Raw genomic sequence first — 14,787 nt, 5'->3', positions numbered from 1 at the left:
TACGGATTATTTTATGAACGTATACACTACTGATCATAACTCAATGGTATGGGTCTTACTACTCTTAGTATATTACACGCGAGAGATATTCGACTGAAACTTACGCAGGGTTGAAATCCTGAAAGAGCGTTTTCAGATTCATTTTACTTCATCTAGTCTGAATATAATATTGCAGAGTGGCTACTCAATGGTTACCGTGATCCATAAGAAAAGGGAAGTTAAGCCGATCATTTATCGTAATGTAACTTGTTGCAAAGGTTATTTATCTTCTAAGAAAACAATGAAGGGTGCATTACTGTGAAACAAGCGTGACTTAACATTTTTGTGCCATCAAATTAGCCTCGCATCTCTTTACATCAGGGTTGTCCAGCCCGCGGGCCACAGTCCGGCCCGCCGCAGGGTTGCGTCCGGCCCGCCAGAGATGCTCTACGGTGCGAAATGTTAGTGAGCAGATTTATTGATAACAATTTGAAGCTATATAACCAATCTTTCGAACCTTCTGAGTCCAAAAAACTGCATACAGGTCAGTTTGTGTGACACTCTCAGCGGAGGGGGGGGGGGGGGGCGGCTGGACTTTATTCATCTGTTTCATCAGGAAGGAAAATAAATCAGTGCACTCCGCGCGCAGTGCTCACATTTTGTTGCCTTGGGCTTCGGGCAAAAATCGAGCGTAGGGTTCATGCGGCCCCTCCTTCATCATAATCATTCCATGTGGCCCTCCTCTGCAAAAGGTTGGACAACCCTGCTTTACATCCTCTCGCACGGGCCCTCATTTCAAATAAATTCGGTCATTTGGGGTTTCATTTGCGACTTTTGTATGTACATGTTCTACATGTTCTACTCTTTAAGAAAAGTCGCACAAGAAACAGACATGTCTATATATTCTTTTAGTTGTTATTTATTGAAGCTTGAGTTACAGACAATGCATAGAGAACTTGACTTGAATCGTCATTTACTCACTCTTTAAAAGGATAGTCCAGAGGATTTTTTTTTTTTTGACTTATGAAAGAAGCTCACATACTAAGCATCCTGGTGAAATTCTCACGCAATTCTTACTTTTCGTTTTCGAGACATATTGATGGTCGAAATTGTAACAGTGGCAGCTACCACACACATTTCAGTCAACTTGAAGCGAACAGGTGTGATGTCCATGCGCGTAGCCAAGGGCAGGCGCGGCGGAACGGGGAAATTATTGGGGGGTGGCTAATGTGTGGAGACTATCAGAGCCTTATATAAGGCTCTGGAGACTATCTAAGCGGAGCGCCACCATCGGTTGGCGCGGAGCGTACAAGAAAATTTTGGGTTTTTCAAACCCCCAGATGGCCGGAAACGGCACTTCCCGAGTGTTTTATGCTACGAATACCTAGCCCTAAATTATGGGTCTCAAGCCTGCAATTTCTCAGATTGCACGTAATTATCTGTAAAAACATTGTAATATGTATATTCGATGGTGTTTGAAGAGAGTAGCTATTACTCGTAGTGTACTCGCAAAGACGTTTTTGAGTGTAGTAAGGGGATGTTGGAGAACTGGCTGAAATGATGCAAGTCATTAGCCTAAGACGAAGTTGTGTTGCGCTTACCGGTACTCACACTCACTGCTTCCACTTTTCACGGGGCGTGAAGACGCGGTTGGGGTCAAGGGCGTAGGAACGGGGGGGCTGAGGGGCGCCAGCCCCCCAGTGAAAAATATGGGGGGCGGAACGATACTTCCGCCCCCCCCCCCCGGGCCCCCGCTCCGCAAGTCAGAAAACCCCTTTTTCATTTCCAAATAAGAAAAAAAAAATCTCATTTGAAGCACCAAATTGCATCTATTCTAAGGCCAGGTGAAAATGCAAAATTCTTTACAAAATGGAGTGGGTATTGAAGTGTGCTATATTGCACCAAATTGCATCTGAGGCCACCTGGAAATGCAAAAATATTCCAAAGGGGGAGGGGACACCCCCTTAGACCCCTCCCCAGGCCGGCCATCAGTCTTCAGCCCCCACTCAAAAGTACCTTCCTACGCCACTGGTTGGGGTGACAATGTGGTCTATACCCAGTGGACGGGCCGAGGGTCCCCCCAGCATTTACTAAAATTATTACACCTATATAGTATACGTGTGCATCGGACAGATCGACAAGTATGCATTGAAAAATGGGCAGATGCACGTTTCGGAGCCTTGGTAAATATTGGGGGGGGGGGGCTTATCATACATTTGCCCCTTCAACTTTTTCATTCCAATTTTGAAACATCAATTGGATTAACATGTTAAAGAAAACAAATCAACCTGTTGTCAGTTTGCATGATGACATGATTTGACATCATCACACCTGTCTGCCTCAAGTTAGTTCACTTTCGGTACAAAACATGTCAACTTCAAATGTTGAAATGACACCATCACTCCTCTTCCCCTTGATCCTCACCCTAATCCATTTCCAACTTGTTTCCGATTACTTTCCATTACGCACAAGCGAACCGTTTATCCCTAGGCTAATTCTCTTCCAGAAAGTGGACATACAGTAACTAAGAAAGTGAAGAGTTAAAGATAGAAATCTCACGAAATGTCGAGTGAGACTTTGCGTTCTGCAAAGAAATATGGAGACACTGTAGATTACATAGCAACTATAAAAAATCTTAATGTCTAAGGACTTGGTGGAATATTCAAGCCCGGGTACGAAAACACTTGGATTTTACAGTAACTACCATCTATGACAGCGTTCGCGTACTACAAACGACTGGGATCCGCATTCTACCATCTGCCTTTTGCTTCACGGCTGCAATCATGGCTGCTCAAATCTCAAAAAAGCGGAAGGTAAATACTATTCAAACAGCATAGATGTGTTGTGTTTTGGGTGAAATAAAAGATAAAATGAGATGGTATATAATATTTTTATACTACGGTCCAACTCTCAAACTAAGATGATCCCAATAGGACAAGATTTACATGGAATGAATTACTGATGCTTGTCGCTCTACTCTTGACAAGTCACACTGAATGGATGTAGATACATTGACTATCCATACGTTATGCGATCAAATAGCTAAGTGATGAGTTAATTATAAATGTATGTGAAAACATAGTATTTAGAGCATATCATCACCATAATGGGCGATATGTAAATGTTATGTTGCTAAATTTATCACCTTGACATTCACTTACAGTTAGTAGAGCTAGCCTTAAAAGTAAGATCATTGTGTGCTAGCCTAACACTCACAGTAGGGTGGGCCTAGCCAATACTCAATCGAGTGCAAATGTGGCTACTTAGGCTTCACGTGAATTTGGTGTTTACAAGGCTAGGGTAGAGCAAAGGAACAAACACCATTTGGCGTCGTTGATCTCTTTGATTAAGTCGCATCTTCCCTCTGCCAGATTCTACCATTAATTGTGTTTTTACTGTAGCTTTGCTATGTGAAGTATCATTCTCAATATAACAACAAAACACCACTGTAATTGTGTAAAAATCTCATACTAGCATTAATTTTATTAGCTCTTATAAGTGAGTGATGTGAATTATTCTTAGGTTATTTTGAGAATGACAAAACAACTTTGTCGCAGAGAAAGAAAATAATAATAATTGACACATCGACAGGGAAAAGATGGTGCTTGATCCGAGAACTTTGGTGTGATTCATTTCTGGTTTGGGATTAGCAGTGATTAAAACCAATTTCTAGGTTGATACTAAATCCAAATAGTAATACGCTTAAAGCTCATGTCTAATAACCAACAATGGTGAATGGGACTTGATCCCAGAGATCTTGTTGTAGGCCTAGGCCTACAGTTTCTGTAACTTATAAATTGACTTCAATTTGTTCCCTTGTTTAGTTTGTCGCTGATGGAGTCTTTAAGGCTGAGTTGAATGAGTTTCTTACAAGAGAGCTTGCAGAGGATGGCTACAGTGGTGTAGAGGTTCGTGTTACCCCAACTCGTACTGAGATCATCATCCTTGCAACCAGAACCCAGAGTGTGTTGGGAGAGAAGGGACGACGTATTCGGGAGTTGACTGCTGTTGTTCAGAAACGTTTCAGCTTCCCTGAAGGCTCAGTAGAAGTAAGGAAACATTCACACACACCCACCCCCCTCCCCCCAACCTCTTCATATTTTCTTCATTTCATCGTCCCTGAAGGCACAAGTAAGGAAACTGCACACCCCCCCCCCCCACCCCAGCACCAACCTTTATTTTTTCTCTCTCTTTTGTATTATTAAATGTTTCAATTGCCGTGCTTTCTATATTTTCTTAATGATAAGACAACTTCCATTTGTAATATTTGTGCTAACCTGTAGTAATGTGGTACAATATGACTGTAGCTGCGTAATTAATATAGCTTTATCAGTTGGCACACCATTTCATTAATCTTACTGTACATAACTGCTTCCATAACTAGAGATATTGTTTCCAATGACAAACCTAAGGAAATCTTGTACTGTGGTGTTATAGTAAACTTGTTTCTCTTTTGCAGCTCTATGCAGAGAAGGTTGCTACCCGTGGTCTCTGTGCCATCGCTCAGTGTGAGTCTCTGAGGTACAAGCTGCTCGGAGGTTTAGCTGTGAGGAGGTAAGGTTAACAACATGATCTCCACCAGATATTTTATTTGTAAAGAACCCTCCTTAAGTTGATGGTGAAAGAAAAATCAGATTATGAATAAAAAACTGGAGAAATATACATTTTAAAACCTTACGAAAAGGAAGAAGAACCTTTTTCTGAGTATTGCAGGTTCAGATTTTCACAAATGAAGCAGTTAATCGTTTGTAATATATTTATTTTGATGAGGTAGGAAAGTGTTGAGCATGAAAATTAAAGTAGTTTGCATTAGCATGCCTGAATAAGTATATGATACTCTGAAATACAGGTATTGATTCATTACTGTTACTGTCAATGATGTCCGTCTGCATTCCAAGAAGAACTCATAAACTTTTTGCGGTTCTTTCGCTTCCATAACCTTTTTGTATTTTTTGTCAAACAGACGAATTATCATAAATTTTATTTGAATAGAAAGCTAGCATAAACAAAAGTGTTTAAATGCATTGTAAAACCTATCCTGGATTATTCAATTTTCCAGTTTTATATCGACCAGCAGTAAAACAAAATTTCACTATTCGCCAGGTTGAAATAGTGAAGTACACTTTCTCAAGTTCTAAGAAATTAATAAATAATGGAAGAAACCATACTATTTTGTGGTCTGGGTAATAACAGTGCTGGGTGGGTACCTGCTGTATGAATCATCCAGGTAATTAAAAGTTAGTGATTTATGGATATTGGATGAAACAGGAATTTCTATTTCTATTTCAAATATGAGTCAGTTAGTCATTCTAATGTTAATTAATTTGAACAACTTGTGATTCAGTGTAAACATGTTGAAACAGATCTCACTTGTTATAACCTTGTACAGAGGCAACAGTCCCAAGTATGCCTTTAAATACACAGTGTACATCCCAATGAGTCCCTACAGTAGCCTATAATACAAGGTAGTCTTTTAAAGATCTGATTAATTACTGACTATGAAATCATTAATTCATCTATGAACTATCGCTGCAGTTGATGACCAAAAATTACTCAGTGGTAACATTTATTTTTAAAGTTTGCATAGATAATTCAACATTTGTTGACTGCCTAAAAGAACTGAAAATACTGCGGTTCTATGTTGCAAAAAGTGCAATAATGTTTTCTATGCATGCAGTGATTTGACACAATTATAGTACTTAGCATTCTCTATCATGCCAGATGAACTATTCGTTAGCAAATCGCTTCAATATCACTTCGAAATTAGGGATGCACCGGATCCAAATTTTTGGATCCGGCCGGAACTGGATTTTGCCGGATAGTACATGGAATCCGGCCGGATAAAATCCGGTCGGACCGGTCGGCATTACACAAAAGAAATTCATTTATAAGAAGTAGAAGTATGAAACAAGTATTATTTTGGTTGATATTTAGAAACAGTGGGTATATTAGGATATTTAGAACCATTGAGAACATTAAATTAAACATGTTAAACCTAATTTTTTCTTACTTTTAATGTTTTTATTAATTTTTGGAAATAGTTTACATTGATTTAAGTTAATACCAACACTTTTTTAAAGAATAATTCAGGCCAGATTTTGAAAAAGATCCAGCCGGATATTTTTCAAAATCTCCGGCCGGAACCAGAACCGGATAATTGCTCACTATCCAGCCAGATAGTCTGGCTGGACCGGATATCCGGTGCATCCCTGTTCGAATTCAGATTGTTATTATTCTCCATTTATGTTGAATTCTCTCATCTACAGAGCCTGCTATGGTGTTCTGAGGTTTATCATGGAAAGTGGAGCCAAGGGCTGTGAGGTAGTTGTCTCTGGCAAGCTGAGGGGTCAGAGAGCCAAGTCCATGAAGTTTGTGGATGGTCTGATGATCCACAGCGGTAACCCCGTACGAGACTATGTGGATACCGCCATTAGGCACGTCATGTTGAGGCAGGGTAAGTAGACGCTCGGGCCGTCACCCATGGATGATGGCTATGTAGTAAAGGTGTCATTTTTAAGGGAAATTCCATTAATTGGGTTCCCAAAGGCTTTGCAGGACGTTCACACCCATGTACTGTCACACCTATGAACTGTTTTCAGTGCTTACTGTCTGTTATAACCTGTTACAGATGTTTAACAATCAAAATTTGCAATCCCTGCCCAACAGATCATGTGCCAATAAAATATCTCTGTTAGGCTAGGCTTACTTTCACTTTCGTGGTTAGCTTTTGCAGGGCTGGAAAACCTTGCGAACCTTCCGAACCAGGTTCGCGGGAAATCCGCGATGCTCGCGGGAAATCCAGCCTGGCTGGAGAAAAATAAAATCGGGAAAAAAAAGGGACGAAACTTAAAAAAAAAAACACGAAGGAGCAAAAAGTACATCTGTAAAAACAATAAGGAAAATTTCAGAAGAAAAGTTTCAGAAACAAAAGAAAAATGTCCAGAGAGCGTGCTCGCAATTTTAGTCACAATAGCCTATAATGAGTAATGATGTGTCCCCAACCCACTCACAAGGGCAATGTCACACAGACACACACGGCCCAGCGCGGGAAGCTTGCTGTAATAAATCAGCCTCGCGGGAAATGTTTTGAACAATATTGCCATTCCACATTTTTTTATACTTATATTGTTTGTTAGTTAGTAAACGTTTTCTTTCGTATGAATTTGACTTCAATTCAGTGTTCCCTCTAAGGTGCGGGATTCCCTTCAACTGACTCAGTAATCCCGCAAAGATAATTCCGCAAAGAAATCATTTGTCTGCTAGAAATCCCCGCATCGTTTTCTTGCATTCGCGATAAGTTTATACTCAATGCACAACGTATTCACTTGACAGAGAAAAAACTCTGAAAGATCCAGCAAAACACTTTCGAAAAATTCATGCGAAACTGGCATATCGTGCTAAATGCAACTAATGTCATGTAAACAAGGCTCTAGTACACCCATTTATGAAAAAACTGTAAGACCACATCTGGTGTTAAGCTGGGGGAAAAGAAAGTATTTTCTAGAATTTCCAAAAATACCGAAAAAAATAATATCCTACCATAGTTAAGTGCATAGCAAATAGCCTAACCACCTCGTCGGTTACGGATCTCACGTAACTACTGTACAAAAACACAAGTAATTGTATTTTGCGAACTTGACGTTTTCTACAAGAACATGGAAATAATATTAAGCATTTAGTTAATCATGCCAAGTGGCCTAAAACATGTTTTATTACAAGGTTTAATTTCATAAAGATGGCCATAGCTAGTGGGGCCTCGATGTGCTGCGTGTATAGGTATTGACTGTACCTCGTGTATCATGGGGAATACTCCATGAAACGTTTCTTGGAAACTTGCCAAAACGTTAACAAACAGGTGTTAGGTTAGACAGGGGATGAGCGCGCAGTTGTTTGGTAAGGTACGGTACCTAGGGAAATTCGCAGCACATGTACAGTATCCTACTGTGTATTTAAGTAGTATATAGGGGTAAACCGTACTGCAGTTGTAAACTGATGTACGTATTGTGTGTGCTGTTCATTGTTAGGCAGTCTATAAACGGGGCTTTGCCGAACGCTGTTTGTTTCATAATATCGTGAGCTGTGTAAGTTAAACTTTTTAAAGATTGTAAGACAGATTAAATCTCTTTTCATTTTATAACGTAATATAGCTACTCTAACTTGTCATTTGAAAATTTTCAACAGCTTCGTGACAATTTAAGTTCAAAAATGTTGTCAGTATTTTGCATCCTCAACTACGAATTTTTTATCGTCAGACACGCAAAAATACCAAAATTTTCCGGGGTCCTTGCCCCCTGACCCCCACAAGGGGTTCCACCCCTTGACCCCACCAGGGCCCTAGGGCGGACCCCTGGACCCCACACCTTTATGCTCGCACGCTAAGCGTGCTCGGCGTGTTCGCTGCGCGAACACCGGCGGGAAATCGGAAGTGTGTTCGCGGGAAATTGAACAAGGTTTTCCAACACTGAGCCTTTGTTAGGTCAATTCTCTTGAATAATATCTTTCTTTTGGTCTTACCAATGTAGCTATCGAAATTGTGTCATTTCCTTCCATTGCAAGAAATAAACAGGTGTTTTCAGACTTTTCCTCCGTGAAATTGGGTAAAAAAAGTGGACGATACAAGTATATATAGGTTACAGTTGTTCAATGAACAAGCTGATATGGGCGGTCGCAGTGATTTTACGGTAAATCGTTGCGGCATAAGGGCAACAGAAAATAAAATTCTTTCTTTCGATTGCGACAGCTTTTAAACCCACCTGGTCAGAGTGCATTTAGAATAAGAAACAATGAATCTGCTTCCTAAGTTAGTTTTACGAAATTCATCAGCAAACACGTATTGAGACTAACGTGTGGTGTCTAAATCATTTTAAAACATCTACCAAACGGAAACTGAACAACTTTCAATCTACAGCGTTTCTTCATAGTAAATCAAAAACTATTGAATGAATCTACGAGGCTTCTACAACTACTAGCACTAATAACAGCAAACGTGCAAACAATGAATTGATGTAACACCTTGTAGCGGTGTGATGATTACTATGCAAGAGTTTTCTGTATAAGAAAGTTCTAGGCTCTAGCCAGGGCTGGAAAACCTTGCGAACCTGCCGAACCAGGTTAGCGGGAAATCCGCGATGCTCGCGGGAAATCCAGCCTGGCTGGAGAAAAAAAAAATCGGGGAAAAAAAAACGAAAAAAAAAAACGGGACGAACCTTAAAAAAAAACACGAAGGAGCAAAAAAGTACATCTGTAAAAACAATAAGGAAAATTTCAGAAGAAAAGTTTCAGAAACAAAAGAAAAATGTCCAGAGAGCGTGCTCGCAATTTTAGTCACAATAGGCTATAACGAGTAATGAAGTGTCCCCAACCCACTCACAAAGGGAAATGTCACACGGACACACACAGCCCAGCGCGGGAAGGTTGCTGTAATAAATCAGCCTCGCGGGAAATGTTTTGAACAATATTGCCATTCCACATTTTTTTATACTTATATTGTTTGTTAGTTAGTAAACGTTTTCTTTCGTATAAATTTGACTTCAATTCAGTGTTCCCTCTAAGGTGCAGGATTCCCTTCAACTGACTCAGTAATCCCGTAAAGAAAACATTTGTCTGCTGGAAATCCCCGCATCGTTTTCTTGCATTCGCGATAAGTTTATACTCAATGCACATCGTATTCACTTGACTGTAAAATAACTCCGAAAATCAGTAGAGAAATTACCAATTGTGTACGAAAAGTTGGTACACCTTTCAAATTTTACGAAAGATCCAGCAAAACACTTTCGAAAAATTCACGCGAAACTGGCATATCGTGCTAAATGCAACTAACGTCATGTAAACAAGTCTCTACACCCATTTATGAGTAAACCGTAAGACCACATCTGGTGTTAAGCGGGGGGGGGGGGAAGAAAGTATTTTCTAGAATTTCAAAAAATACGGAAAAAATAATATCCTACCATAGTTAAGTGCATAGCAAATAGCCTAACCACCTCGTCGGTTATGGATCTCGCGTAACTACAAAAACACAACTAATTGTGTTTTGCGAACTTGACATTTTCTACTAGAACATGGAAATAATATTAAGCATTTAGTTAATCATGCCAAGTGGCCTAAAACATATTTTATTACAAGGTTTTACTTTCATAAAGATGGCCATAGCTAGTGGGGCCTCGATGTGCTGCGTGTATCATGGGGAATACTCCATGAAACGTTTCTTGGAAACGTGCCAAAAATGTTAACAAACAGGTGTAAGACAGGGGATGAGCACGCACTTGTTCGGTAAGGTACAGTAACTGGGAAAATTCGCAGCACATGTACAGTAAGTAGCCTACCGTAGTATATAAGTAGCGACTGTATGTATAGTGTGCACTATTCATCGTTAGGCAGTCTATTAACGGGGCTTTGCCGAACGTTGTTTGTTTCATAATATCGGAAGTTCTGTAAGTTAAACTTTTTAAAGATTGTAAGGCAGATTAAATCTCTTTTCATTTTATAACATAATATAGCTACTCTAACTTGTCATTTTCAAATTTTCATCAGCTCCGTGACAATTTAAATTCAAAAAGTTGTCAGTATTTTGCATCCTCAACTGCGAGTTTTTTATCGCCAGACACGCAAAAATACCAAAATTTTCCGGGGTCTTTCCCCCCTCAACCCCACAAGGGGTTCCACCCCTTGACCCTAGCAGGCCCCTAGGGCGGGCCCCTGGACCCCACGCCTTTATGCTCGCACGCTACGCATGCTCGGCGTGTTCGCTGCGCGAACACCTGCGGGAAATCGGAAGTGTGTTCGCGGGAAATTGAACAAGGTTTTCCAACACTGGCTCTAGCTTAGCGCGATAGCAGGCACATATTTTGCACATCGATTTTAAACTACAACGCATTTGACACAATCAGACATCCGATAATTGTGAACTAAGCCAGTATTGAAGTAATTGTAAACATGTTTGAAGAAATGACAAATACTTTGGCAATCGTAAAAGATAAATAAGTTACAAATTTGTGATTATGCGCAATGATTAAACATTGCTAGGACTGAATGTTGCACTGCAGAAGAAGCGTATTACTGTCAAGCAAATGCATGGATCTAACCGGAGCAGGTGCTTGCAGATTTTTAACACAGCTGGTGTACCATTGTGAGAACCTATACTCTGCGATAGTTGCTGAAAAACTGCTTTAGCATTGTTTTTGTTAGGTTAGGCTATTTTTCAAAAGCAGATTATGTGTAGTGCTAGTTTGTCGTGTAATTGCAACTTTTATGAAACTTTCAAAGTGTAATCGCGATTAATTGATTACGACCATCAAAATTAGCGCTTGCTCCATTGTTTGAGATTTTCAATATGATGGTTTACTTAATTTATATGGATGGTTGCATTATGCAATAACCTGTGGTGTCTTTCATGGATTACACTACACCAACAGCTGGTTCTGTTTTCATTCAAACTGAAATGATCATATTATAACCTTTGAAAATAATTCAACTAGATGTAATTCATTATTATGTTGGTATTGTGTGAACCAATGACTTTATCACAACTAAAGCGGTCCTCGTGATATCAAATTATGGTGCAATGTACTATCTGCATAAAATGAAAATCTTCCGACTTGTGTATAGCTCGTCGATAGAAAGAGCATTCAAGATGGTAGTTGGACATGTCTTTTTCTTTTACTTGCTCTGTAATATCAATATTTATTAAATGTTCGACTTTGCTAGCCCTTTCATGCAGTATTCCATTGTCTACAAATTGGTGTCCAACAAATTAATGGAATGCTTTATATTTGTTTATTTGCAAATGTTTGAAGATTTTGCTTACAGTAACCGTTCTTGTTGCAATTTTGGTGGACTAAGGTAACAGGTTTTCCCAGTACACCACAGAGAAATTAAGCATGATCACTAAGCAAACTGCTATACAGGTTCAAAGTGGCAAAATTGTTTTAGAAGTGCAAAGATGTGTAACAGTTTTTGTATACAGGATTCAAAGTACTTTACAAGAGACAAAATCCAGAGCCTCCCAACCTGCTGCTCAAACACTGAATATTAAATGATTCCCTGTATCATCCTTCCTTTAACTTTTGTCTCGTACTAAAAAACAATTTCTAATTCTCATTTTGTTTTTATGTCTACTAATCCTCTTACATCTATCTCTTTGTGTTCACCCTGCTCATTGACATGTCTTTATTATGTGTTTGTATTTGTCCCTTTTGTTACTGTTACTCATCATTTAGCCTCTGAAGAAGATCCTGCTAGGATCGAAACGTCAGGCCAACTTACTTAAGTTTACTCATTTTTGATCTCCGATAATATTTCAGGCGTCCTTGGCATCAAGGTCAAGATTATGTTGCCGTTCGACCAGACAGGCAAGAGTGGACCAAAGAAGCCACTGCCCGATGCCGTGAGCATTGTTGAGCCAAAGGACGAAGAGACAGTATCTCAACCATACTCTGAACAGAAGGGTGCCAAGCCAGCAGATGTACCACCCCAGCAGCAACAGCAGCCACCTGCACAAGCCCAGGGTCCTCCACCACAACAAGCACCTGTGCAACCCCTACCACAAGCTGTACCCCAACAGCCCATGTAGACAGGTAGGATTTGTATACCCTTCTTTATCCCTCGTCTCATTTTACCTCTCAATAGATAAGTACTACTATGCATTGAGATGTGGTAATGCTTAAAGGGCAAAGTGCATTGCTCGATTCTGCCGCCAGACCGCTCAGTAACGAAAGATTGTTTCAAGGTTAGAAGTAACACACTGGTTAAAGTTGAAGTTTGCCATTGGTTGATAGCTTTTCATTACTTTTACCAAACCTTGAATAATGAATTGTGTATTTATAATTCATCTTTGCCTTTCACAGTTTTCGACTCAGGTTACAGATTTTTGTCAAGCTACTTTATCGTTTCTTAAGCCAGTATCACATGACAAGATTATTGCAAATCAATCTGAAAACTAGCTCGTAATTTACAGAATGAAGAACCTTTCTTGAACAACTAGAGGAAATAGCTAAATTACCTCAAAAGTTGACTTCTTACCAATTTGTTTTGTTTTTGTTTTTTCATTTCACAGGTGATAGATGAACGTTACAGCCAATGTTTTGAGCAGCCCAGATTAAAGTCTACCAGAACTTGAGAGTCTTGGGAAGTTAAGAATGAAACTTTGAATTGTCAAGTTTCAGTGGTATATAATAAAATGTGAAAATCGATACATTGTCTCTTCTTGTTTTTCATGTAATTGTTCTACTGTGTCTTATGTGATGGTAAGTAGGAACCAAGCTAGCTTTGTTGGTTGCCCATGATCTCAAACTGTTTTGCAAATTTCTGACAATGATAATCAAAGCTACCAAACAACATGTATTTGTATGCAAAGAACTTTAAGCTAAACATAAACAGGTGTTTTAAAGGTATCGTCAAATATAGAACCATAAAAAATGCATTGGTCTCATTCCCATCTCTATAGCTTGTTCCTTTGCTGAGTCATAAGGAGATAAATTTGGGAAAAGTGCATTTGCAATCAATTTGAGTTCACATACAAAAAGCTAAACATAAACAGGTGTTTTAAAGGTATCGTCAAATATAGAACCATAAAAAATGCATTGGTCTCATTCCCATCTCTATAGCTTGTTCCTTTGCTGAGTCATAAGGAGATAAATTTGGGAAAAGTGCATTTGCAATCAATTTGAGTTCACATACAAAAAGCAGTATAAATAATTCAAAATTTGTCAAACTTTAATTCATGTTTTGAAGTAAATATTTTAAATCAGTGAAGCCAACAAGCTCATAGTGTGATTAGATCTTTGTAGTCATGACTAACAGAAAAAAAAAGTACTGCTGTTGAAATAACATTTGCCAGTACACATGATTCCTCAATGGCTAGTAAAAGGTTAAACATATAGAATTCATTGAGAGTAATAGCTGATGTAGGCAAAACAATAAGGACCATGTGTGTCCACCAAAACAACGGTTTGAAATTATTCAAAATACAATAGCTCACAGTTTACAAAGATATCCTACTATATGCATTAATAGCTTAGAATTTCCATTTTATTTATTAAAAGACTTAAATATGATGGCATTGGATAGTGCAATCAATGTACTTTATTAGTCTGCTTTGATTGTTGGGATGTTTGTGGGAAGGGGGGGGGGGGGCAAGCCGTACATTTTAAAATATTGCTGTTTGATAAATATGAAGCTGTCAAATCAAAGGATGAGACACCTTCAGTCTGCACCTCGTTTGGAAGAACATGAAATATCTAGTTGTGTCGGCACTTCCATTGAAAATACTGTTAGTGTAATATTGTGACGAGCCCGCTCCTCCGATAGTAAAACTATATCGGGACTCGTGATAGAAAGGTACTGGGATGTCTTGATGCCGTATTTACGCTTCTTCAGGAGATGTCTCGAACGGAAGAAAACAATGACTTCACACAAAAAACAATTTGACGAGATAGGATTTGATTAATGATTCGGTATAATTTCTTCTCTGTCGATTCTCTTTACAAATAAAACTAAATTACAATGATTTGACTTGACTTGACTCCGTCAATTAAACAATTAGGAGTGATGAACTTTCGGCGGAGTGATAAATTTGCTGACCAAGTCATAAATTTGCTGACAGAGTCATAAATTTCTGACCTCCTTTTTCTTTTATACCTTACTTCCATAAAATCTCACTGCGCATAATCAGAAGGCAGCCAATAACCTGACCATCCTGTATTAACTTAACGATATAAAAAATAAGTGCACTGGCACTGATCTGCCCTGATTGGTTGGGAGTTTGGAAGTCCATCCCCTTTCTATGGAAACTTCCATACCACGTGAGAGAAC

General features: G+C 39.1%; 2 protein-coding genes across 3 annotated transcripts in view; one reads left to right on the top strand and one right to left on the bottom strand.

The window, feature by feature from the left end:
• Positions 1 to 291, bottom strand: part of LOC139979546 (transmembrane protein 185A-like) — a 55,638-nt gene extending 55,347 nt beyond the window's left edge. Inside the window, exon 1 of one of the 2 annotated variants that reach the window (XM_071990470.1) lies at positions 105 to 291. In XM_071990470.1, coding sequence (XP_071846571.1) covers positions 105 to 142 — 38 coding nt within the window. In that variant the 5' untranslated portion in view covers positions 143 to 291. The remainder of the gene's footprint in view (positions 1 to 104) is intronic. The other variant, XM_071990469.1, reaches the window with a different exon arrangement.
• A 2,343-nt stretch (positions 292 to 2,634) lies between these two features.
• Positions 2,635 to 13,166, top strand: LOC139979410 (small ribosomal subunit protein uS3-like). The gene is made up of 6 exons (XM_071990179.1): positions 2,635 to 2,792; positions 3,804 to 4,028; positions 4,439 to 4,533; positions 6,246 to 6,433; positions 12,279 to 12,551; positions 13,031 to 13,166. The coding sequence occupies exons 1-5, from the start codon at positions 2,763 to 2,765 to the stop codon at positions 12,545 to 12,547; spliced, it is 807 nt and encodes a 268-aa protein (XP_071846280.1). The 5' UTR covers positions 2,635 to 2,762; the 3' UTR covers positions 12,548 to 12,551; positions 13,031 to 13,166.
• Positions 13,167 to 14,787: the final 1,621 nt, after the last annotated feature.

The sequence above is a fragment of the Apostichopus japonicus genome, chromosome 14 (genome assembly GCF_037975245.1).
Source record: "Apostichopus japonicus isolate 1M-3 chromosome 14, ASM3797524v1, whole genome shotgun sequence".
Taxonomy (NCBI): Eukaryota; Metazoa; Echinodermata; class Holothuroidea; order Aspidochirotida; family Stichopodidae; genus Apostichopus; species Apostichopus japonicus.
The sequence above is the reverse complement of the archived record's forward strand: the minus strand, read 5'-3'. Positions and strand labels throughout refer to the sequence as shown.

Coding starts and splice junctions, on each gene's coding strand:
- LOC139979410 (XM_071990179.1), top strand. CDS start 2,763: ATGGCTGCTCAAATCTCAAAAAAGCGGAAG. Junction 4,029..4,438: donor TCCCTGAAGGCTCAGTAGAA/GTAAGGAAACAT, acceptor TCTCTTTTGCAG/CTCTATGCAGAGAAGGTTGC. Junction 4,534..6,245: donor GGAGGTTTAGCTGTGAGGAG/GTAAGGTTAACA, acceptor TCTCATCTACAG/AGCCTGCTATGGTGTTCTGA.